The 22,865-nt window shown below is 40.9% G+C and overlaps 1 protein-coding gene across 2 annotated transcripts; it reads left to right on the forward strand.

Moving 5' to 3' along the window:
* Positions 1-1,814: 1,814 nt before the first annotated feature.
* Positions 1,815-19,077, forward strand: fbxl20 (F-box and leucine-rich repeat protein 20). Of its 2 annotated transcripts, none has more exons than XM_075453481.1 (16): positions 1,815-1,833; positions 2,531-2,696; positions 7,802-7,863; positions 8,658-8,712; positions 8,816-8,890; positions 9,004-9,098; positions 9,202-9,270; positions 9,351-9,446; positions 9,738-9,864; positions 10,339-10,413; positions 11,922-12,052; positions 12,263-12,323; positions 12,461-12,505; positions 12,589-12,645; positions 12,791-13,003; positions 15,913-19,077. In XM_075453481.1, exons 2-16 carry the CDS (start codon positions 2,655-2,657, stop codon positions 16,018-16,020), a joined length of 1,311 nt encoding a protein of 436 aa, XP_075309596.1. In that variant the 5' UTR covers positions 1,815-1,833; positions 2,531-2,654; the 3' UTR covers positions 16,021-19,077. The 2 variants fall into 2 exon arrangements, with proteins under 2 accessions (XP_075309596.1, XP_075309595.1); XM_075453480.1 differs by lacking the exon at positions 1,815-1,833 and adding an exon at positions 2,163-2,249.
* The last annotated feature ends 3,788 nt before the right edge of the window (positions 19,078-22,865 follow it).

Genomic DNA, 22,865 nt, shown 5'->3' on the forward strand with positions numbered 1-22,865 from the left:
CATTGCAAAGCTCTCTAAAAAAAACCCTGAAAACTTCATGATCTTAACTAAGTTTAATAATCATCCCTGTGTTGGAAGAGACTGAACAGCTCTTATGAAAGAAAACTATTTGCTGCTTTCTATGTGACAACAGACTTGAGCTGTTTTATTTTCCTCATAAACATATGGGAAGTTTGTGATGTTGTGTTTGATAAAACATCAATTGTGAACACTTATTTTTCTGTTTTACATGAAATGTCGATGGTGTTAATAAAAAACAGCTTTCCAAATAGCAATGGAAATAGTAATAATGACAAAAAGCTCAATTAAAAAATGGGTACATCAGAAGGATTATTGCACAAACTTTTAGTCAGTCAGAGATGAATTTTATGCTTGGTCTTTAAGGCGTCTGAATCTGGTTCCTAGAATGGGAGCTGCTTGCACAGTTGAGGACTCCTGCTAAAAGCGGGACTGCAATTGCACAGATTCCAATTCTAGCCATGAAAATTCTGGGAACCGCAAGTAAACCTGCACTCTGAGAGCTTATAGGTCTTGTGGGGTGGTAGGGGAATAATATCATCTTTAAAGTAACACAGAGCTTGGTCATTAATGGCTTAGGGGTTCAAATTATATGCTACAATAGATTTGTACAGAGGCTAACACATGTGGAATTTGACCTCCCTTGGCAGCACCAGTCAGTTACTCTGGCCTTCATCAATTGAGGGAAAATTTATTTTAAGATCAGTAATATAACCAGTGATAAAATTATATAATATCTGGAGGTATATTGAACTGAATGCAAATTATTATGTGGTCGAGCATTTATATCGATGAGATTTCTTAAAAATATATACTGAGTTGTTTATCGAGTTGTTGTAATGATCACTGGAAAATGATTGATTGGGCCTAGAGGTCCCATGGAGTCAGAGCACAATTGCAATTGTCCCACAAATATACATCCCGGAAAGTGTCACAAACCTTTCCGGGGTGACAGAGAAATACTATAGATACATAGAAAAGGTACAAAAGAACATGAAATTGCCAAAATGAGACACATAGTAACCTAAGTGATCACAGAGGATGTACAAGAGGATCAAAATGGGACATAAGATGACCATAAAGAGAGACATAATAACCACTTTGAGATGCAAAGTGACCAAATGAAGACAACACAACTGAAATGACCAAACTGTGACACAAAATGAGCACAGACATGCAACACGTGACACCAAAAGTCATCAATCATAATACATGAACTTTCAAATAAATCATACATTTTCAGGTATGCTGAACAGCTAGAGACAGGAAACAACCACAAACTGAATCTCTATGGTTTTGTGTTTGATTTATTTTTCCTTTTTCTTGTGTCATAAGATAAGATAGAACTTTATCAATACCAAAGGAAATTTTGTCATGTCATGGTGTCTTGGGCATCTGTGCTTCTGGGCCACTTTGTTTCTTAATCCATCCTTGGTAATAAGTGTTTGACATCAAACACAACATCATTATTTTTCTTGTACGATGATTCTGTGATTTAAAAAGTATCTTGAGTGTTGTCATGATAGAAAATGTGATTTTTTTTCACCTATTCAATTTTGCATTGTAATATTACCCATATTCAAATATACCTTTTTATCTGACAATGTTAACAGTGCCTTAGAAATCAGAAAACAGCTACATTTTGTTGTGTTCTTCCAGACGACATTGAGCTGCTGTCAAGCCTGTGTTCCTCAGGATGATCACGTAGCTGGACGAACAGCCGTTCTGGATGCTGATTGGTTCCGCTGTTCAATGGGGGCGTGATCAAGAAGAAATACGGAAGTGGCGTTTCCTCTGCAACAACAAAGTTTAAATGTATGCAAATTAGGTCAAATAAGGTCTTGAAGTTGTTAGTATGTCACAAAGACCAAACACAAAGCTTCTGTGGTCCTTGTTAACTTTGCTTTCACTTTATTGACAGGCAATTAAACTGTAAAAACGATGGAATACATGCATCTATTCAGTTTATTATCTTAGCTAAGTTAAGAGAAAGTATAAACTATGTCTGTTCTCAGTTTCTTAGATGCTCTCTCCTTTGGGTAAGGTCAAACTCAATTAAAAACACTTATATTTATTATATTTATATTAGCCTATATGTGCCCCTGAACCGTGTCAGGCCAGGTATTTGTGCTACGTGTGCGTGTTAAAAGGTTGACACCCCACACTGATATCTTTTCCACGGCTTGGACTTGGCTCACATTGCGAGCTCTGGCCACAGCTCCTGCTAGCAAGTAAGTAAAGCAGTCGTTTAACGTCCGGTGAATGCATGACTCAGAGCAACATCATTATATTTATAATTTCCAAGTGATGTAGGCGTAGGAGCGGCTCAGTTTTAAGCTTCCAGATCCCATTCCTGTCGGGCTATTGTGTGGATGGGTATAAAGCTATACAGGGGGAGGAGGAGGTGAAGACGAGCCTAGCAGATTAGAAGAGAGGTGGTGGCTTATTGGCTGGCTGCTGCTATTAACCCATATTTCACCAGAAACAAGAGGTCTTGTCGTTTTTGTTACAGGCCGTAAAACAACGACATCGCACCCCAAGAGCTACCGAGAGGACATGATAATCGTAGAGAGGGCCCGTATCTGCATTTCACTGCGCCTACACCGAATCCATTGAGTCGGTAACTAGCGTCCGACATGGGGAAGGAGGTAAATGGTGTTTCGCGGAGCAGGTTTGAGGTGAGTTAACCATGTATAGTAACTGACAGTCATTGGCACTCATGCAGCATAGCTGTTAATAACGTTAGCATGTAGTCCTGCACCATGAATGTCTCTGTAATTATTGTAAAACTGCGCTCACGGCGAGGCTGTTGATACAGCTTCCGCAGTCAGTGTTTGGGATTAGGTCAAACACTGTTGTTTTGTTCAGACAACATACAGCCGAGGCCTGGCATGTCATTTTCGTTGAGGACACGGGTCGATGTTTTTCCATCAGCCTCGACGTTCGGTTCTTAGCTAATTTGAGGGGTTTTAATGGTGCTGAGATGATGTCTGTCTTTCTTTTTGCTCCGTCAAAACAAAGACAATGAGGCCACACAGAGCACGCCGAAGCAAACACAGCTGGTGTCAGAAAAAAGGGAATCTGTCGACTTCACTGTGGAGCTCTGGCTGTTTGATTAAAATCCTCGTTAATGAGATTGTAATTTCTGGGCAGGTTTTTTTTAATGCTGAACCTGGTATTTGAATATATGTGGCCGCTGCGGCGGTGGGGGCCTCTGGTTGTGACTGCTACCTGCACCCGGTATAGCACACAAATATCAACAGATTGTCCCAAACCGCCACAACGTAACCCACAACCCAACTTGTGCTGATAGTCGGTTAACCACCCCATTAGACACAAGCTGCGATGTTGTTAATCGGAAGTATAACCGAAAACTTTTGTCTCGTAGCCACGCACGCGTAGCTTCATAAACGGGTGAAATCTCGTGTACAAATGTCATGTATCCGGCCGGTGACATTGGCCCTTGTAGCCTGAGCGCTTGATGTTGTTTAATCCCCAGCTAGCATGGGATTTGTGTGTGGTTTTATTTATTTTTAACGATGCAACAGCTGACGACTCAGAAGACTCAGGCCGTTACCTTCTGGCCCGACAGCTGCGGTGGAGCTGCTAAGCTAACTGGATTTCTGACAGGAGGAAAGCGGAAATGGTCTAGCTCGGCCTTCAAAATAAAAGTATATGATTAATTTACTACAGTTTTCTTTCTGACTTATTTTCTTTTAAACTAGATGCACCTCAAAATAAGCACAACTGATATTGTGGGAGTCTGCCCTTTTCACCAAGCGTCACAATTTAAGAGTCCTGAATAAACCTGCTGTATCTGAAAGCAAACTTGGGTTTTGAATACAACTTCATACAAAGGGTTGTCACAGGATTAAGCCAAAGAAGATTCTTACACCTGCATTTTGACAAACGATTGAATTAATTTCAGTTTCATTTATGTAGTGCCAAATCACAACAAATGTCATCTCAATGCACTTGAAAAATAAAGTAAATTCAAGCCGATTATGATCCAGTTAATTGCAAGCCAGTTGTAATCCAGGAAAATCCAAAATCTAAATGAGTCCTATTCATATAATGGCAAATAAAACTAAGGTTTAGCTCAGAAAATCAACAGATTGGCTCGAAGCTTCCCCATCTTGAGCATTCACAAGGTAACAGTGCAGAGGAAAACGCCTTTTTAACAGGAAGAAACCTCCAGCAGAACCAGAGCCAGGATGGGCGGCTATCTACCTCTTGGCCGTTGAGAGGTCACCAGGCAATATAACACCAGGCAATGAAAGAGAAACTGTCAAAAATAATGACTGATTTACATGTAGAGTAAAGAGAGAGAGCCAGGCTTCAGGAAGAAGTAGGTTGTGTAGAAGTTTATGGTAAAATTACCTCAACCTATGCTTGCTTTGTTACCTTGGTAAACATTTTTTGCAGGAAGTTTATGGGTGATGATAGATAGATACTTTATCCCTCCCCAAGGGGAAATTAAAATATCCAGCAGCTCATAAAAATAATAATCATTGTTCCAGTCATATAAAAGAGTAAATGAATCCAATAACTGAACAACAATATGGATAAAATAATACAAATGGATGAAGTGATGCAATTAAATACAATTAAAACAAGAAGTTTTCATCACTATTTTTTAGTTGTCTTAAAAAAAACCTCCCTGATGGTCAGTTATGGTGTCAGAATATAAACAAGAAAACCAGGTGCACTTTATGGCAGGACTGCCTTGTAGTTGAAAAACAGTTTGTGGGAGTACATAGTTTTCATACTTCCACATTTGGTGGATGACCAAAGAGCAGTGATTAAAAGGGTTAAAATACAAAACATTCAGAGTGGGAACCAACAAACCTTTTTTTTTTTTTTTTTTCTAAAAGAAGGTATGTTGGAGCTGAAGCTAATATATCAATGTCTGTTGTGTAGGCAGCAGATGTACATTTTATTGATATTCAGGCTGAGACTTCCTGTTCACTGCTCTGGTCATTAATAGACAGGCATACATTTTATGCTAATAAAAAGCTATGCCGTTGCTAGGAGATAGTTTATGGTCTGATGATTGTATTTTGGTAAATGTTCTTTGCTTTGTTTGCTCTCCACACAGACTGTTAACATATCTAAAGCCCATCTAGAGGTGATTGGTCAATACCACTCTGACTTCAAATGGAAACCAGAGGGCTTAAAGTCCTATTGCTTGACGACATGTTCAACATACTCAGTTAGCTACCTCTTTGTTTACATTACTGAAAAATATGACCAACTTCATGGTTGTGATATATTTTTGCCTATTTCTTTATTTGATTGGCTCTGTGCTGTCAGTCTACAGCAACCCTGTCTGGTAAACTATTCTGTGTGACATCTATTCTTTTATTTTCAAAGTTTCAAATAAAAGCTGATAAGTCATTTTTTTATTTCAATTAAATAATTACGGTACTGTAATTACAAAAAGACTGTGACCAAAAGTGCAACAGTTATGGTAGGGCATCAGAAGTTTCGTGGGACTTTTACTTTGAAAGGTGGCAGAGAAAGTTAAATTAATTTATGTGCATTTACTAATCTTTTGTGTACTAGCCTATAACAAAAGCCCCTAATAACGACAACCTGAAAAGTAAACTGAGAATAATTTATACATATATTTTGTAATTTATGAATTTTTTTTTAAATATTAACAGATTTATGATTGTATATTGTGCTACCTGGCAACCTATAATATGTGCTATTGAAGTATTTAAAGTAGATCCAACTGTAGCAGTTAATTATAGCTGACTGCTTGTCTTTACAATATTTGATGTCAATATAACAACATAAAACCTGAGCACAATATAAATATATATGTTGCTATTTTAACAGACATGAAATTGGGGTGGTAGAGATTGTTGAACCACACCAACAATTTAACAATGTGTGGCTCCACTGAATCTAAAGGATGCAGTTTTAAATTTGAAGGTCTAATTTTAGATCAAATGACACATTAACTTGAATTAGAACATAGATTTACCATCTGTACACAGATCTGTTGTCTGTCATTTGAAGGCCTCTGCTTCCACTTTACACAATCTTTTTTTCCAATAAAAAAAGATAACAGGACTCCCTCATAGTAAACCATATTTCTCTACATGTTTTGTGTAACTTTTGTCCACACACCCCCAGAGTAAATAGTTGCTTGCTGAGATGAGCTGTCTTTTGACTGAAATGAAGAATGATCGTAACTCGATCTCAGCATCTATCCGGTCGACTCTGTTTTCTGTCAGCTTCCAATGTTTTGACAATTTATCCCTTTCAAATGATAAACTGTGAAATATAGGGTCTGGTCTTGGGTCTGGTGCATCCTCTGAAATATAATCACATTTTGGTTTGCTCTACTGTTGTCTTTAGCCAGAACACACTTTTTTTTTTCTTTAAAACCTCCTCCCAGCCTTCCATCACTGATTATAGCTGACCAGTGGAGAAAACATGATGCTCACATTCATGGAGCATCATGTTCGTTTTATGTTAGATTACAGAAGAGGACGGTGTATATGCCCGTTGAAAATGCACATCTGCCTCTTTAGAAACGACTCTGGATTATTTGGCCAGAAAGAAGCACTCTGGAAGGCGAGCTCTTCCAGCCGGTTTGCCCCAAATCCAACCCTCTTTTCTCCTGCAAAATCCTGACAGGCAGCCCCTACGTAAACAGCTGTGCACGTCTATAGAGTTTGTGTGTTAATCAGAGAGACATAGAAAGGCTTTGACCCAGAGCCGACTGCCTTTTCAAAGGTCTAAGCATTAATTTCAAATGGCAGACATGTCCGTTTGTCTTTTGTGTTGATGAATGGCTTTGTAAGTCCCTCAAAATCTTAAGCTATTGTGTGGTTTGGGTTGGACACCCATAATTAAAATGGCACTCTGCTAAATTATTTCTTTTGTTTCAGGCAATACATAATCACATGATTTATTTTTGGGTTAGGGACTGGTGATGTTTGTATTTACAAATACGTTGTTGATCATGTCACAGCTGTTTGCCTTTTGTAGATACTGTGTGCAGTTTTTTATTTACACACCAGAGCCCTTAATTACTCCTCCCCTGGTTCAGATTTATTTTTCCAAGGCTGTGGTGGGAAAATGGATTGGACCAGATGTTGCTTTATCCGTGGATGCTCCTAAACATCATTGTCAGGCATTTCACAATATAGCAAAGTATGAGTTTCCACAAATTATGAGTACCCTTCATCTTCAGTGAGTGTGTGTGTGTGTGTTTGCATTTTAATGAATGCTAATTTATTATCTTCTTGTGTACTGAAGCCCTTTTTTGTACATTATGGACTCTGATTTGTGCTGGCACAGCATCCAATTATTTGTGGGGAAAATTAGCTGTTCGCAGAAGCTGGACCACTTCTGAGAGTCTTAAGATATATTGCAGCTGACTCTAGTTAAAACTTGTGATGCTTGCTGATGTGGATGTCACTGCAACCTCACAAGTGTAAACAACACAGGAAGCTAAAAATATTCGTTCATGAAAGATAACATGAAAGCGAAGGTCGTTGCAGTTCAGTGGTCGACAGGACAATGTCCTCAAATGCTGATTTTTGCTTAGAAGACACAAAATTCGGTCCTCTGTGCAGTTTTATCTTCTGTCACCTTCGGTGTTTCCCAAGAATTGACATTGAATCCATCTCAGCTAATGGGACTACAGTCATTTAGCCTTGATTATGTGTTGGGGCCATCTTTGAGTGAGGGGAGTGGATGGAAGGGGCCCAAACCACATTAAGATGGGTGGCCTGGGCTGATGTTCTTTTCTGCTTCATTTCAGATGTTCACGAATAGTGATGAGGCTGTCATCAATAAGAAGCTTCCCAAAGAGCTTTTGCTACGGTGAGTGACATGTTAATACTCTCCAGCTTCTCAGGAGGGCTTTTATTTGTTTATGTTTTGAACATTCATAAAAGGTGTTGCGTGTACTCCAGTCTCGCTATGGACCAGCACTGCTAATCATACACAACAACACTTTTGGGTTTGCACCACCCTCCTTTATGTAACCTTTAAACACCGACACACACACACACACACACTGTGCATCTTAAGATGATATATCATAAATTCACTTGCCCACCCAACAGGACAGCAATTCCCCTTCATTCCCCACCCTACACTGCTCCCCCAGTACCAAAAGTGTAATTAAAAGCAGTTGCTCATGGCAATAAAACATTTACATCGATTTCAGGAGAGAGAGGGGGGGAAAAAAAACCAAAAAACGTGAGAGCCACTCAGCAAACAGAAAATGGAGGCCATAACTCAAGCTTCAGTCTTGCCAGACAAGCTGCCTGTGCTGCGGCTGCTTGGCCAGGTGCATTGCTGTGATTTGTGAGGCTGCTGCAACTTGCTGCAATCCTGTTTTAACCCAAATCCTCTTTGCTGCATTGTAGGAGCCTATAGTTCACATCTTTGCTTCCTCGGCGTCTTCTTCTTACATTAAGAAAGCATCTTTCCAGCAAACAGGGCTAACCTATATCCTGCTGACAGTCAAAGATGATATTACCTGATTTAGACAAACATCTTTACTGTGAGTGAAAACAGATGCAGGGTTGAGTTGAGGGCAGCTTAGTGTTAAGAGGAAGCTTCTGGCAGCGGTGATTAGATTGTCTTAACCATCCCTGTCTGTCTCCCAGAATCTTCTCCTTTCTGGATGTGGTGACACTCTGTCGCTGTGCCCAGGTCTCACGGGTGAGTCGGTGTTCACTGTGTACGTGTGTTTATGCATGCGTGTTTTAATGTTTTGAGACTAAACTTGACTCTAAATGTCTGTTCCTTCCCTCTCCGTCTTTAGTCCTGGAACGTTCTGGCACTGGATGGCAGCAACTGGCAGCGAATCGACCTCTTTGATTTTCAGAGGGACATTGAAGTGAGCAAATCCTAAATGCCTTCCACTTACTCTTATGTTGCTTCACCCTCAAATTATCTCAAACGAGCCGAAGAAGCAAACGCAGCAGATTAAGTTGATTGTTTTTGTCGCAGGGCCGGGTGGTTGAGAACATTTCAAAGCGATGTGGGGGGTTCCTTCGGAAGCTGAGCTTGAGGGGGTGCCTGGGTGTGGGCGACAGCGCCTTAAGGTGAGTTTGGTGAGAACTCAGCCCGACAGAGTCTCCCTTAAGTTCAGACACTCGGATGAGACGGACAGCCAGTTGATGTTTTTAGTTTATTTTTTTTCTGTAGGACTTTCTCACAGAACTGCAGGAATATTGAGCTGCTTAGTCTGAACGGCTGCACCAAGATCACTGACAGGTATGTGTGTGCTTAATGCAGCGCTGCAAATATATGTAATGGACTTTGTCCTTGTAAATGTTCACTCTTCCTCTTTGCAGCACGTGTAATAGCCTCAGTAAGTTCTGTCCAAAGCTGAAGCACCTGGACCTCGCCTCCTGTACTTCCATCACCAACTTGTCACTTAAAGCTCTCAGGTGTGTCGCATCAGCAGTGTGATGGATACTTACAACACACATAGTGTATAGTTTTCTTTTTTTTTTTTTTTTCTCCAAGCTGAAATATCCATCCTTCTTTTTCATCATTCTACCTACACCAGCCACAAATAAGATTTGATTTGTAGGTTTGATTTATAGATTTTACAAAACTGTGTCGAGCTTTGTGTTGCTTACTTTAGTTGTGTGATCTTTATATTTTTCTCTTTCTTTGTCATTTCTGCCATCTTTCCCAAGTTTCTGCTTCTTACCTTTCTTTCTTCCTTCTCCCAGTGAGGGATGTCCCTTGCTGGAGCAGCTGAACATCTCCTGGTGTGATCAAGTCACAAAGGATGGCATCCAGGCCCTGGTGCGCTCCTGCCCTGGACTCAAAGGTCTTTTCCTTAAGGGCTGCACACAGGTACTGTTTGTTCCGCAGAATTTGCTGCATATCAAAAAAAATCCTGTGTAAATATATCATTAAAAGACTGGAGGTTGAGGTGGCAGTGTTTTCTCATATCATTCTAGTTTATTTTATATTAGTTTAAAAAGGAACGCTGTTATTGCAACTCCAAATGTAAAATGCATAATGTCTGATGTTAAAGAGGACGCTTTTTAAAGAAAGACCTGCCAGACACTATTTACAGCAAGTGTATCATCGTTTAATCATTCATTTAAATGTGGAAAAGGAAAGGACATGCAAACTCCAATGTTAGTGGTGTTGCCTGAACTTTGTTTTTTTTAGTTTGTGATTCTGTTTAACTATATTGTGCCATACTGAGACTCGTTTGGATATGTTTAACAGCTCTTTAAAGCAGGGTAATTTATGTTATCTTGTGAGGCAAAATTAGTTTGATTTCAATATGGTATCTCCACTGTTACTATCTTCCCACAGCTAGAAGATGAGGCCCTGAAGCATATTGGGGCTCACTGTCCAGAGCTGGTTACACTTAACTTGCAAACATGCTCAGTAAGTATGCTTTTCAAGATGGAAACATTTTTTAGAATGACTACTCAAATTTTGTCTGATGTTCATCTAAATTAGAAATGTAGATAAACACTCGTGCCACTCACTCTCCAAATGAAGTCGGATCTCTGCTGACTCGGGAGACCCCGTCTAGTCGATCGTGATGCTGTGCAGTTGAGGTTCCTGACAGCTGAACTACATTTGCGGTAGCAGAGTTCAGATGAGCTTTGAAGATGTGGAGGAGAAGGATATCATGCACAGAATGACCAAGAAAGCGTATAACTTTTGTTTAAACACCTCTATCGTTGCTCAAGTTGCTTTTATCAGATTTGACAGGCAATTCCATAAATGTGGTTTGTATGTCCCAGAGAACATTGTTATCACAGTTATGTTAATCTCCCCTTTCATTTAGCTAGGGACCGATGCTAGCTGCCTGAAACAACTGCCCAGAGTTGTGTGTTGATTGCCGTGGCGGGACTTGCAAAAAAGGACTTTGACGAAAGAACAGAGATTAAACCGAAGAATCATCAAATCCAGGCTGGAAAATGTGTGCAAACGCTTGTATTTAGTAACTTGTATTTACTATTTTCGCAGCAGTAACTCAGAGCTGTTTAGGAGACTTGCTAAATGTCTATGAAAAATTCTGGAGCATTCCCTCCAACAGAACTCTTTCCATTCATCAATATCTCCCGAATGTCTCGACAGCTCTCCTCAGATTATACCACGACATGTCAGTTGGGTTTAGGTCAGGACTCTGACTTGGAGCGTTCTTTACAACATACACTTCCAAACACATCTTTCTGATCAGAACATCTAACTCAGAAGCGTCTGAAGAAGTCATTGTTGAATTGTGAATGAAGACGAAACTTTTCTTTTACTCTCTTTATTAAACACATTGTTGTTAGTTCCATGGGCTTGTGTTTGTCTATATTTGTGACTTGGACAAAGATCAGACCACGTTTCTTTGAGAAATCCATTCAAAAAGACAGATTTAAACTGCCCTTAAGAGTTTAAATCAAGTACCCTGAATCTGAAGTTTTGTGATAAAATGGAAACGTACCCGAATGCAGTTAGCCTCATTTAGATATTTCTCCTTCTCATGGTACCAGGACTAAATTTACCAGCACAACCAACAACAGATTTATTCTCTTGGTCTCATTCCTTTGGAGGTGTTGCCTCCTCACTGCGACACTCTTCTTTATTTGTGTTAGTTCTTTGAAACCTGTTTCTCCTCTGTTTAAATGCTTAAGTGTTTTCTTGAACCTAACTTGGAACAGAAAAATGCAGGGGAAAGGAAATTGCTTTTATAAGCTGAGATGGTATAAGAAATTCTATAAAGTTGTAAGCATTGCCTCAGTTGCCTTTGATTCATACCTAGCAGAGAGCACAGCACTGGGGAAATGTTTTGCATGGCATGTTTTCACTTTTAACAGTGGATGCAGATTCGAGTGCACCACCCCACCCCACCCATCATCGCACACAAACGCATACTTTTCTCTTTCTGTGAGCAGCAGATCACAGATGAGGGCCTCATCACAATTTGTCGGGGTTGTCACCGCCTGCAGTCTCTGTGTGTGTCGGGTTGTGCCAACATCACAGACGCCATCTTGCATGCCTTGGGACAAAACTGCCCCCGCCTCAGGTGAATCCGCACACCCACACAACCAACCTCATTGTCAATTTAGTTATGGACAATTTCCTAGACCCTGCAAAATATGATCAGCCCGTTTAGTTTGAAAATGATGGACTGCGGCTTGGTTTGTGAGTGACTGGAGGTCTGATGTCTTAGTCTCTCTTGAAACAAAGAGACTCGGTGTCGCACCTTTTGTGTAATTCCTGTTTCTGCTTTCAGAATATTGGAAGTGGCTCGCTGCTCTCAGCTTACAGATGTGGGCTTTACTACATTAGCGAGGGTAAATTGTGATATAAACCTTTTGATTGCATGCTTATGCACAGCAAAGTTGAAGACTCATTTTTGCCCTTTTGGAATGATTCGTTCCCAAAAAAGCACAACCTCAACAAACAGTGGCTCTCTGTAATTTCTCTGCAGAATTGTCACGAACTCGAGAAGATGGATTTAGAAGAATGTGTGCAGGTAAATAAGTGTCTCATATATGCGATCTGCTGTTATAATGGCAATATACTATCTACTGTAAGTTTCGTTTTCATTTTGCTCAGATCACAGATGGAACACTCATTCAGCTTTCTATCCACTGCCCTCGCTTGCAAGTCCTGGTGAGTGCTGCTTCCTCCTTTAAATCTAGTTTTGCTCCTGTGTCATTAGCACGCACCATGACACAGCTTGTTTTTTTTGTTGTTTTTTTTTCAACGAACAATTGAGTAATGGAGCTTCTGTTCTGGTACCACTATTTCCCTGAAGAGTCTATCTCACTGTGAGCTGATCACTGACGATGGCATCAGACACCTTGGCAGTGGCCCTTGCGCCCATGACTGTCTGGAAGTGATCGAGCTGGACAACTGCCCCCTTATCACAGATGCCTCGCTGGAGCACCTAAAGAACTGCCATAGTCTGGATCGCATTGAGCTCTACGACTGCCAGCAGATCACCCGCGCAGGCATCAAGAGACTAAGGGTGAGTTGTGTTGGCTAACAGTCGTAAGTAAGTGCTGATTCACTCACTTTGTAAACTCAACATATGCTCGTTGGTGAGAAATGTTTTCACTATCAGAACTGCATGTGCATGTTTGCTTTATTCTGGGATGCTCACAACCCTCAATACTGCCAAATAGATTGGTGTTTGTTTCAGGTTTTCAGGCTTTTTTTGGCTTGTGCAGTACCATTTATTTATGTAAAGTAGACCTTTTACAGTGAAAGAGTCTTCCACTAAACAGCCATTTAGTATTAGTAGAGTCAAACTCTTTAGATTTGTTAAAACCCCAGCACAAACATAGTTAACACTTAAGTTGCTATGTGAGGGAACCACATATCAGATGTTTCTAATGTCCTTTTTAATGTATAATGCATAAAATCCACTCGAGGCTTACCTAATTTGCCTACTTTGTACTACTTTCCTCATCTTTTCTCCTGTTTGTGACATGGAAATCAATCTTAGCAGAGATTATGAGGGATATCTCAATTCCTAAAATGCACCCGGAGGACAGAGGAGGCTTACTGGAGAAGCTATAAGCAAGGATTAACCGATATATCCTTTGCCGAAGTGTTTTTGGTATTCATGGCATTTAAAGGGGGTACGACATATTAATCCTGGATTAAAAGAAATTATTATAAAAACAATCCTCAATGCTCATCTGACAAATCCATTTCTCGAAAAGTTGGGAAAGTTTGCTTAACAAAACATAAACTTGAATCTGTCGTTTGTTAATGTTGTTCCGTGTTTTTCACTGTTCGACTCTTATTGTTTGTCTATAACTGGATTCAGAAAAAGTAAACAAATCTAGCATTTGAAACCAGCAGCACACTCAAAGGTTGAGATGGAGGCTAAGGAAGACAGAAGTATGAAATATAGATATATAGACACCATTCTGGAAGATTCTACATTCGGCAGATTTGTGACAGATCAGGCTTTTAGCAAAGAACTTTGGTCTTTCGTATTCTACAATATACAATTTTGTGAGTCTGGAGAAATGTCAGTGTGTAAAGGCCAAGACTTGAAACCACAATTAGATGTATTCGACAATTGATCCCCTCAGGCAACAGTGCATGAGAAACTGTCACGCCACCATGATCAATAAAACCATATGAGCTCAGAAGTGTCTTGGAGAACCATTAGAGACCACCCGGACTGTTACCAGCGAAAGGTGCCAGAGATGGTGTCTTAGATGGTTGGGGGGTTGTATTAGCTTTTATGGCCTGGATTACTTGCATATGTGAGGGTAACATTGATGCAGAGAAGTATACTGGAGACTTGGTTCTTTTCTGGTGGCCCGCTTCTGAGCAGCTTTTAGCTTAAGCTCGCTTGTCAGGAAGGCTTCCTATTGTCCAAACTGAGAGCGCTCTGAGTCTTGTCTACTACAGGTATGACAATTAAGCATGTTCACATGACTCTAGGGGGTTTCGGGGATTGTCATGGTGGTCTGTATAAAAACATAATGGGACCAAAATTGTACGATATCAAGTTTTTCAATTCCGGTCTACCACACCCAGATAATACAAATTCCAACATTGTTGCTCTCAGTTACCTACTTTTCTTCTGTTTCTTTTGTCAGACGGTTAAATGTTTCAGAAATTGTGGCTGAACATCAGTCTATTATGAGTCCATGCCGACTTGCAACCTCTTGAAGCATTTCCAGTCACTCTTTAAATGGCCAAGTTGAGCTTTAACTGTAGTTAACAGCAGATGTAACCATGCTAACTGACAACTAAACTAAAAGAGTCAAAACTAAATATCCTTTTTGTGAGTTGTGTGTTTTCTTTAAGTGCTATTTCAAGTCTTAAGCCACTGAGCAGTCTAACCTAAACAGACTATTAAAGATGTGGTATTTACTGACTTACCTAAAGTAGTTCTCAGCTTCTCCTCTAAAGCTCTGTTCACACTGTGCGGGTCTCGATCATCCCAGCTGAAAGATGACTAAAGCAAAAGAGTTGTGGCTAAAATTGGAGTGACTGCTGCTACTACCGAGGTCTCCAAACCAACCAACAGGAACGTAGCATGGAATGATTCAGTGGTCGAAGCGATTCTGGTGCCGATGCCAAAACAAATTTAAACAACGTTGATGAACAGAAGCAACTCTGGATGAGTTGCAGCCGCAGAAGTCTATTCTGTACGATGTTTCCTTCTACTCTGACCATATTGTGTTAAAGACCCAGCCTCGAGGGAAACGTACGATTTCTGAGCTGTACAATAGTGAACGTAATGATACACATCTCAGTAAACTGTGCTTTTTTTTTTTTTTTTTTTTTTTTTCCAGTTCTACAGCATATAAAACTTACTTTCTATTATCATGGCGCTTAGAATCCGTGTTGCGGTTCACCGTTGCGGTCTACCACGAGTCAGCAGGTATCATCATCATCGCACACATCAAACATGATCTCGTAGTCCATCAGATGCTCATCGTGACGACTGAAAATGGCACACTTTGTAGCTACCTTTAATCTTTGTAAAATGTTTCAGAAGAGCTTTGACTGGTGCGCCGCAGCTTCTCAGCACCAGTGACGGCACTAAGCATAATGCATGGGCGGGAGTCGGATGACATGGATTCATACATTTTGTCCAAAATGAATTTGGATATCTGAGTCACTGCACCACCCACTTGAAAGGATGAATCAAAATTAAGCTGTTAAAACAAATTGTCTTCTCGACAGCAGTGAGCGAACACTCTGTCCACATCAAGCTGGGTTTGTCATTATCGGTTCTCGTGTCTATCTTTTTATTTTTAACATCAATCGGAGCATGACTCGGTTGGAAAACAGGAGTTTGGTGCTTGTACGTTTTTCAGATGTATTGAGCTACTTGGAGCAGCTTCCCATATATTTGTATGAGCCATTAACACATTTCCACATGTCGTTTCTTTTTCTCCTCAGACTCATCTGCCTAACATCAAAGTGCATGCATACTTCGCTCCTGTCACTCCACCCCCCTCCGTGGGGGGCAGCCGTCAGAGGTTTTGCCGCTGCTGTGTCCTGCTATGATGTAAAGACAACAGCCCGTCCTATTCCCCGTGTACCTTGAGGCCCCTCGCTTCACCCCTGAACTGCTGTCTCCTTCCCCAAATCTATAGACTACATGCTGGTGTGTGTCCCTTTTTGGAGCTGCAGAGAGAGGGAGAGAGCCAAACAACGCTACAGGGTAACTTTCCCAGAAAGCATTCCTGAATCTCCCCACCACACAGATACACAACAGGCTGAAATGCAGACACACCGCTAACTCTTAGAAGAACGTCAGCTTTTCCCCGGGCTGGCTGTCTTCAGTGGACACATCAGTATTACAAGGAGGGTTATGTAAAAAATCAGTTGCGAAGGGATTTCTCTTTCCTTCAAATGAAGTATGAATGAATTGTTTGAGCTGAGCTCTTCACATCAAATACAATTTAAGACTTTTTAAAGATCCTACTTAACCTCCTGATTCCCTTGATGTTGAAGGTCACTTAACAGCTACCTCTAGACCAGAACTGCACATCAGTAAATCCAGTGTTTGCTTGATTCTGCAGACTGTTTTATTTAAAAAAAAAAAAAGAGAAAAAAAAAAAAAAAGGGGCAGCAATGTAGCCAGTTAACTGCCAACACCCCCAACACACACATAGCAGATAACAGCTGAAAGCCTTTTCTTCATTTTTTTGTTTTGTTTAAATTCTATGAATACTTGCAGCTATTTGCACTTCCAGTAAAACATTGATGAGACACTTTACAAAGACGATCATCTCAGAATTGAAGACTGGTATTTTACTAACACCACACACCGGCATTGGCAGCCGCTCTGCTCTCGCCTCTCTCTGTTACAATCGGAAGCTTCAAGTCATGAAGAGAGAGGAATAAAAAAAAAAAAAGACAAAGTTTAATATTTTTCTAAAAATGGACACCAATTAAGACTCAGATGTGGGGACTCGAAGATGCCAAATGTTGCATGCAACTCCTCTAGTTTTTTTTAAATCTAATTGTAAATATGTGAGGACTGTGGGAGTTGGAAAGTCAAACCAGCTAAACGACAACGTGATGATATGAGATGGAGCAGAGGCTGCCGTCGCTGGTCGCTCTGAGAGAACTCTGGTCAAGCTTGAGCATGCTTGTTTACCTACCGATATGCGAAATGAGTCAACTCACGGTCAGGCCAACTCATGCTGGCTCAACAACAGAAAGGACACTTTTTTTGATAGAATAATAAAAAAAAAACTTAAAAGTCACTACATGAATTTATGCTGTCAGACAAGGACAATGGAACGAAAAAGCCAACTGAAAACAATCAAAGTACGTCTACTTTCAGTTTGATCGCATTAAGTTGCTCTCGTTTGTGCATCGTTGACGGTTCTGACGATGAGGAACTGATGAACCATGCGCACTGGTGGGAGCATGTGCTTGACGTCAGGAGCGGCATCTGCGACTCCTCAACTCCTATGAGGCCTTGCAGGGGACGGAGTGACGGCCCCTTACACCCTGCCACCCGTGACCACCTCTGTCTGTCCGGGACCAGTGACGTTTCTGGAGGTTGAGACCGGATCAGACTTGTGGAGTCTCTTGAAGAGAAAGTTGAATGAATCTTGAGCGCACAATTCTCACCTGCTGTCAGACTCGATGGAATGATTTTTGTCACAGAGGGCTATAAGGGACTTCGGCTCCCCTACCTTTGAATTATTGAAGCCTTTTCTTATGGTTTACCTTGTCCTGCACTTGCACCTGCTTTGTTCTGTCTCTTTCATTATATAAATGTCTTTTACTCCTTTTTTTTCCCCCCTCTTTCTGCTTGCCATGATTTATTCTGAATCTCCCACTCTCTCTGCTTTTCTGTTTTGCTGTGGTTTGGGTTCTGCCTGATTTGTGTTTGAAGTCATGAGTTCAATGTCTCCAAGTTGAGTTTTGAGCCTTCTTTTCAGTCTTCGATCTGATGGCGTTTGTTTTCATTAAGAGTTTATTGTTACTAAATGTCCAGAGTGTAGCCTTCATCCACAGGAAGTGTTGGCACCAGTGCAATTGTAGTAAATGTTAAATGCGAGTTGGATTTATTTTATTTTTAATGTGAGTTGAGGAGTTCATGACATGTGTTGATGTAGGGTCTACTTATTGAATGTTTCCATCGAGGAGAAGGCTCTTTAGGCAATGTGTGCTGCTTTACCTGAAAGATTTTGCTCCCAGAAGCGGGCTTTCCTCTCCTTGATTTTATATGCCTTGCATTTCCAAATAACACTCTCTTAATGCCCTCTGCCCTAATGCAACAAGAGACATGAAGAGGAAAACCTTCAGTAGGATATTGATCATCCACAAATGTTGTCCTTCTGGTTTAACATGTGCATCAACAGGCACGTATCGGGCAAAACACTGAATGATGATTCTGTTCGTTGTGCAATTTGACAGCAAACAACGAGCTCAGATGAATCCATTGTAATCCACCCTGATCGGTTTTGTTTGAATGGGGCTTTTTGAGGGATTAGGGGAGAACCGAGAGTCAACATGGAGCAGAAATGTAATGTTTTCTGCCACTGTGCTCTGACGGTTAACCCAAGGCAAAAGGAAAAGTCACAGGATTGAGACCATGAGCCTGGGTGTAATGCCTGATTGCCCTCGTCATGATTAACCAGTGCAGCTGGCGCTGTGCTTAAAACCTGCTCCTGAAGGCTTCGTATGGTGGGCATCGGTCTTCTCGCAGTACAAAATGCACTACAGGCTCCACACAGCAAAACGCAGGACTTACTTTTCTTCACAGTATCAAACACCCGTGTATCTTTGTGTCAGACCTCCCAGCAGTTTACATGGAAGTCGGGCTGTTGTGCTCTGGACCATCTTGTTTTATGGCACGTTTGGTCCCTAACACTGGAGTAAGGTATCATTTTAGGAAAGGGGGCAGGAGGTGAATCTACAGTGAGTTTGTGCTGGTGGTAGATTAACTCCTGAGAAATTTCAAAAAGTTTTGACAATGACTGTAGTTCATATAATTACTGTAAATCTTTTTCCATTTTTTTTTTTTCTTTCTTTTTTTTACAATTAACCAATATAAATGAATATGTACGTATGAATAAATATATACCTATATTATTAAGACTGGTCTGTTTTTTTGTTTTTTTTTCCACTGGTGTTGAACATGCAGCTAAATGGAATGTGGTTTTTATGGTAAATGGTGTTTTATTAGTGCAGCAGATGGCAGCAGAGAGTCAGAAGGAGTTATTCCTCCATTGTCTGTTCAGCTGATTGAAATATTTTGGATTGACTCAGCTGGAAAATAAATGACTTGCTTTCAATAAGAGCAGAATAAGCTAAGCTGCCCCTTCCTGTGGCTTTTAAAAGAAATATGAATTTGGGACTAGTTTGTTCGCACATGAAAATATGTCCACAGAAATGTTTTTTCAACAACACGTTAAACAAAAATGTAGGTGTTGCATATGGCATGCATCCATTTTTGAATGAATGTCTCAGAAAAGTTGGAACAGTGGCTTACTTACCACTATTTTGCATTGGCTCTTGTTTAAAACGGCACTCTGTTGTGAACTGAGGTCAGCTGTTGTGGTTTGGAAGTGAACTGATTGCTTGGTTGATGTATGATTTAAGTTGCTCAACAGCTTAGGGCCTTTTTAAAATAATAATAATAAAAAAAAAATTTAGCGTATTTTTCATATCATAATCCAGATGTTTTCAGTGAGTAACAGGTCTGGGTCTCAGGCAGACCAGTTTAGAAACCTGGAGATGTGCAGATGTGATCTTATTGAAATATGTAAGACCTTCCCTGGGTGGGAAAAAGATCTGTTGCTCCTAAACCTGTAAATATTCTGAATTACTGGTGCCCCTGCATATCTGCGGTTTGGCTCTTTTTAGAAACCAGGTGGAACCTTCCCAAAAGGACCATCACGTGGACCGAGATGTGGCGGCTGGAGCCTTTCCTTATCTCCTTTATGCTCCGAGCAGTGTACGACACCCTACCCACCCCAGTCAACTTGCACAGGTGGGGAATGAGGGAGGATCCACTGTGCAGGCTATGTGGCGGTAAAGGAACCATGGCGCACATCCTATCAGGGTGCAGAACAGCATTGACCCAGGGGAGGTATAGGTGGCGCCATGACAAGGTGTTGGCACAGCTCGCAGATATCCTGGAGCAAGAGAGGGGGAAAAAACGCCCAGCCAAAACAAAACTGCTGTTGAGTACCATCACCTTTGTAAAGGAGGGACAGAGACCAGGTGCCCAAGGCCAAGCCAAACAGAATCTCCTGCAGACAGCCCAGGGATGGGGATTGGAGGTCGACTTGGGGAGGAAACTCCACTTCCCAGAGGCGGTACTGTCAACAACTCTGAGACCAGATGTCATCATGTGGTCTCTAGAGGATAAGAAGATCATCCTGGTGGAGTTAACAGTCCCGTGGGAAGAGAACTGTGAGGAGGCGGCAGAGAGAAAGAAGGAAAAGTACCAACAACTTGTCCAGGACTGCCGGGACAAGGGGTGGACAACATGGCTGATAACAGTGGAAGTGGGTTGTCGAGGATTCCCAGCTCAATCAGCGTGGAATCTAATGACAAAGGTGGGATTGAGAGGACACTTGAGGAAAGCAGCCGTTCGTAGGTTGGGAGAAGCGGCAGAGAGAGCCTCCTGTTGGCTCTGGCATAAGAGAGAGGACACTAGCTGGAAGCCTGGAGGAGGGGGGCAGTGACTTGGCCAAGCACTGCTGACCCGCCAACTGGAGAGTGTTGTGGTTAAGGGTCGAAACACTCTGAGAAGGTTGGGGACCACCTGATGACCCCTCCCCCAGGTCAAGGCTCGTCCATGAAAATGGATTGATAATAGCATCTTTGATGTATTACAGAACTGAATTACTGGTGCCCCTGCATATCTGCGGTTTGGCTCTTTTTAGAAACCAGTTGTGTTGGTGACCTATTACCAAGTAACCCAATTATTTGTTAGATGTTCCACTATTTATTTATTTATTTTTTTCTTCTTCTTTTGAGCATTCAATTACTTTTCCAATCTCTTGTTGCCCGGTGCAGCCCAGTTTTTTTTAAAAACATTATTGGAATCAAATTAATAATGTAATCCCACGTTCTTCATACATTCAATAGAAATGTACTATAAAAATTAATTTCAGTGTTATTTATATAGCCCCGAGGCACTTCAAAAATTTAGTCCAAGTTAATCGTCATCCAATTTATTGCAATCCAATTATAATTTACAACAATTTGTAAATGTTAACATTTTACACTGCAGTGTTGCATAGATCATCTTGTTCACACTTGCATAAAGGAACATATTGTGATGTACTTCAAGTGAAAAGCAACTAGAAACGACATCCAACCATCTCCTTGAACATGCTTCCAAAGTTGATCTAAAGATAATATCAGTTCTCAATATTCCGAATTATAGGCTAAAAACTATCCTCTAAATCCAGCTGAATTTTGATGAACAGAAATGACTCCGCTAATGACTTGGACATCATCTATAGTGCAAAGGCAAAAATCATAGGAGCATAGACTGGGTTCAGAGATTGGGGAGTGTCTTGGTGCTCAAACTGCATGCAGAGCTAAGTCAGACGTTCAGATGTCTGAGGTAGAGGCACAGATCAACAATCAGTATCAATTTGTCCCAGCGGAGAGAGCAGCAGATCTGGACCTGTGGCTGCACCATGACGACCGCTGTCACGGCTGGGATCTGTCTTCCGCCGCATGAGAGTCATTTTGTTCCCCTCATCCTCCCATTTTTCCCCTTCGTCCTTAATCACTGAGAGATCAACATGTGTTCGCTCCTGTTTTAATGTTCATTTTTAGCCGGGGCATTCTGGCCCCTGGGTTATCACATGGAGGATGAAAGGAGGGTAGAGGGGGAAATTTAAGTAGATCCATGTTTCTCTCCTTTAGTTTCTAAGCTGTACAGAGTGTGAACAAAGATGCATCAGATCAGATCATAGCTCACTGCGCACCTCCAAGATATTGTGCTCCTGCTCATTCTAAAGAGCAAAGACGACACAACAGAAAACTTTTTTTTTTTTTATTTTTCATCTTGCCTTTTTTTTTCTTGGGAGTGTTCTTTTTAGCAGTCACCCTGCGACGTGCTGTGCTCTGTCTCTGAGTGAAGTTATAATTAATGTGATAACTGAAGCTCTCTTTCTTTCCTCTGTATCTTTCTTCTAACATGCCCACGCTCAGAGACTTTCTGACAGCCTAGAGAAAACTTTGATGTCAGGCTTTTTGGTAATAAGGCAGCGCAGATGAAAAAAAGAAAGATAAATCAAATTTAGGAGTGAATTGTTCTGAATTAGCATGGAACTCACTTGAAAATCTAATTGTTCCTTCAGCTTTCACTGCCTTTTACATTCATCAGCTTTATATAAAATTCCATGTGTCCACAAACTTGTTGCTTCATTCTTTAATCACAACAGTTTTTAAGTGGAGACAATCAATAGGAGACTTCTCCAGGAGTTTGGTTAAAGCAGTTAGGAGATGAGAGTGTGTTTGAAATCAGACAAACTAATACTCTAACCTTATTGAAGCTTATTGAAGTCCAGCTTTAATGCTGCAGGGCAGCACAGTCACTGTTGTTATATTTACTCCTTCAGAGAACAGGTGGAAAATGAAGCTGGATGATTGATAACAGAGTGTCAGAGTAAAAGTGAGGCTCAATTTCTCATCAAATCCCAGAGAGAAAATAAAAAAAAAAGTCAATTTTTTTCTACCTGTTTAAGATGAAAAAAAAAACTTCGTTGTCTTAATACCTTTCATGTTAATCTTTTTGGTACTTATGATCAAACTCTTCCATATTCACAGAAACTGTTTTAAACTGTTCTAGTTCAACCCAGGACGACACACAGCAGAATTAAATGGGGCAGCTTTGACATAAATAAGAAAAGGCGCTG

Source organism: Odontesthes bonariensis, chromosome 21, assembly GCF_027942865.1.
Source record: "Odontesthes bonariensis isolate fOdoBon6 chromosome 21, fOdoBon6.hap1, whole genome shotgun sequence".
In the NCBI taxonomy this organism is placed as follows: Eukaryota; Metazoa; Chordata; class Actinopteri; order Atheriniformes; family Atherinopsidae; genus Odontesthes; species Odontesthes bonariensis.

What these genes read in the sequence shown, in the direction of transcription:
- fbxl20 (XM_075453481.1), top strand. Translation starts at nt 2,655, where the DNA reads ATGGGGAAGGAGGTAAATGGTGTTTCGCGGAGCAGGTTTGAG. An exon ending in TTTCGCGGAGCAGGTTTGAG is followed by an intron (nt 2,697 to 7,801) that starts GTGAGTTAACCA and finishes GCTTCATTTCAG; the next exon opens with ATGTTCACGAATAGTGATGA. An exon ending in TTAACTTGCAAACATGCTCA is followed by an intron (nt 10,414 to 11,921) that starts GTAAGTATGCTT and finishes TTCTGTGAGCAG; the next exon opens with CAGATCACAGATGAGGGCCT.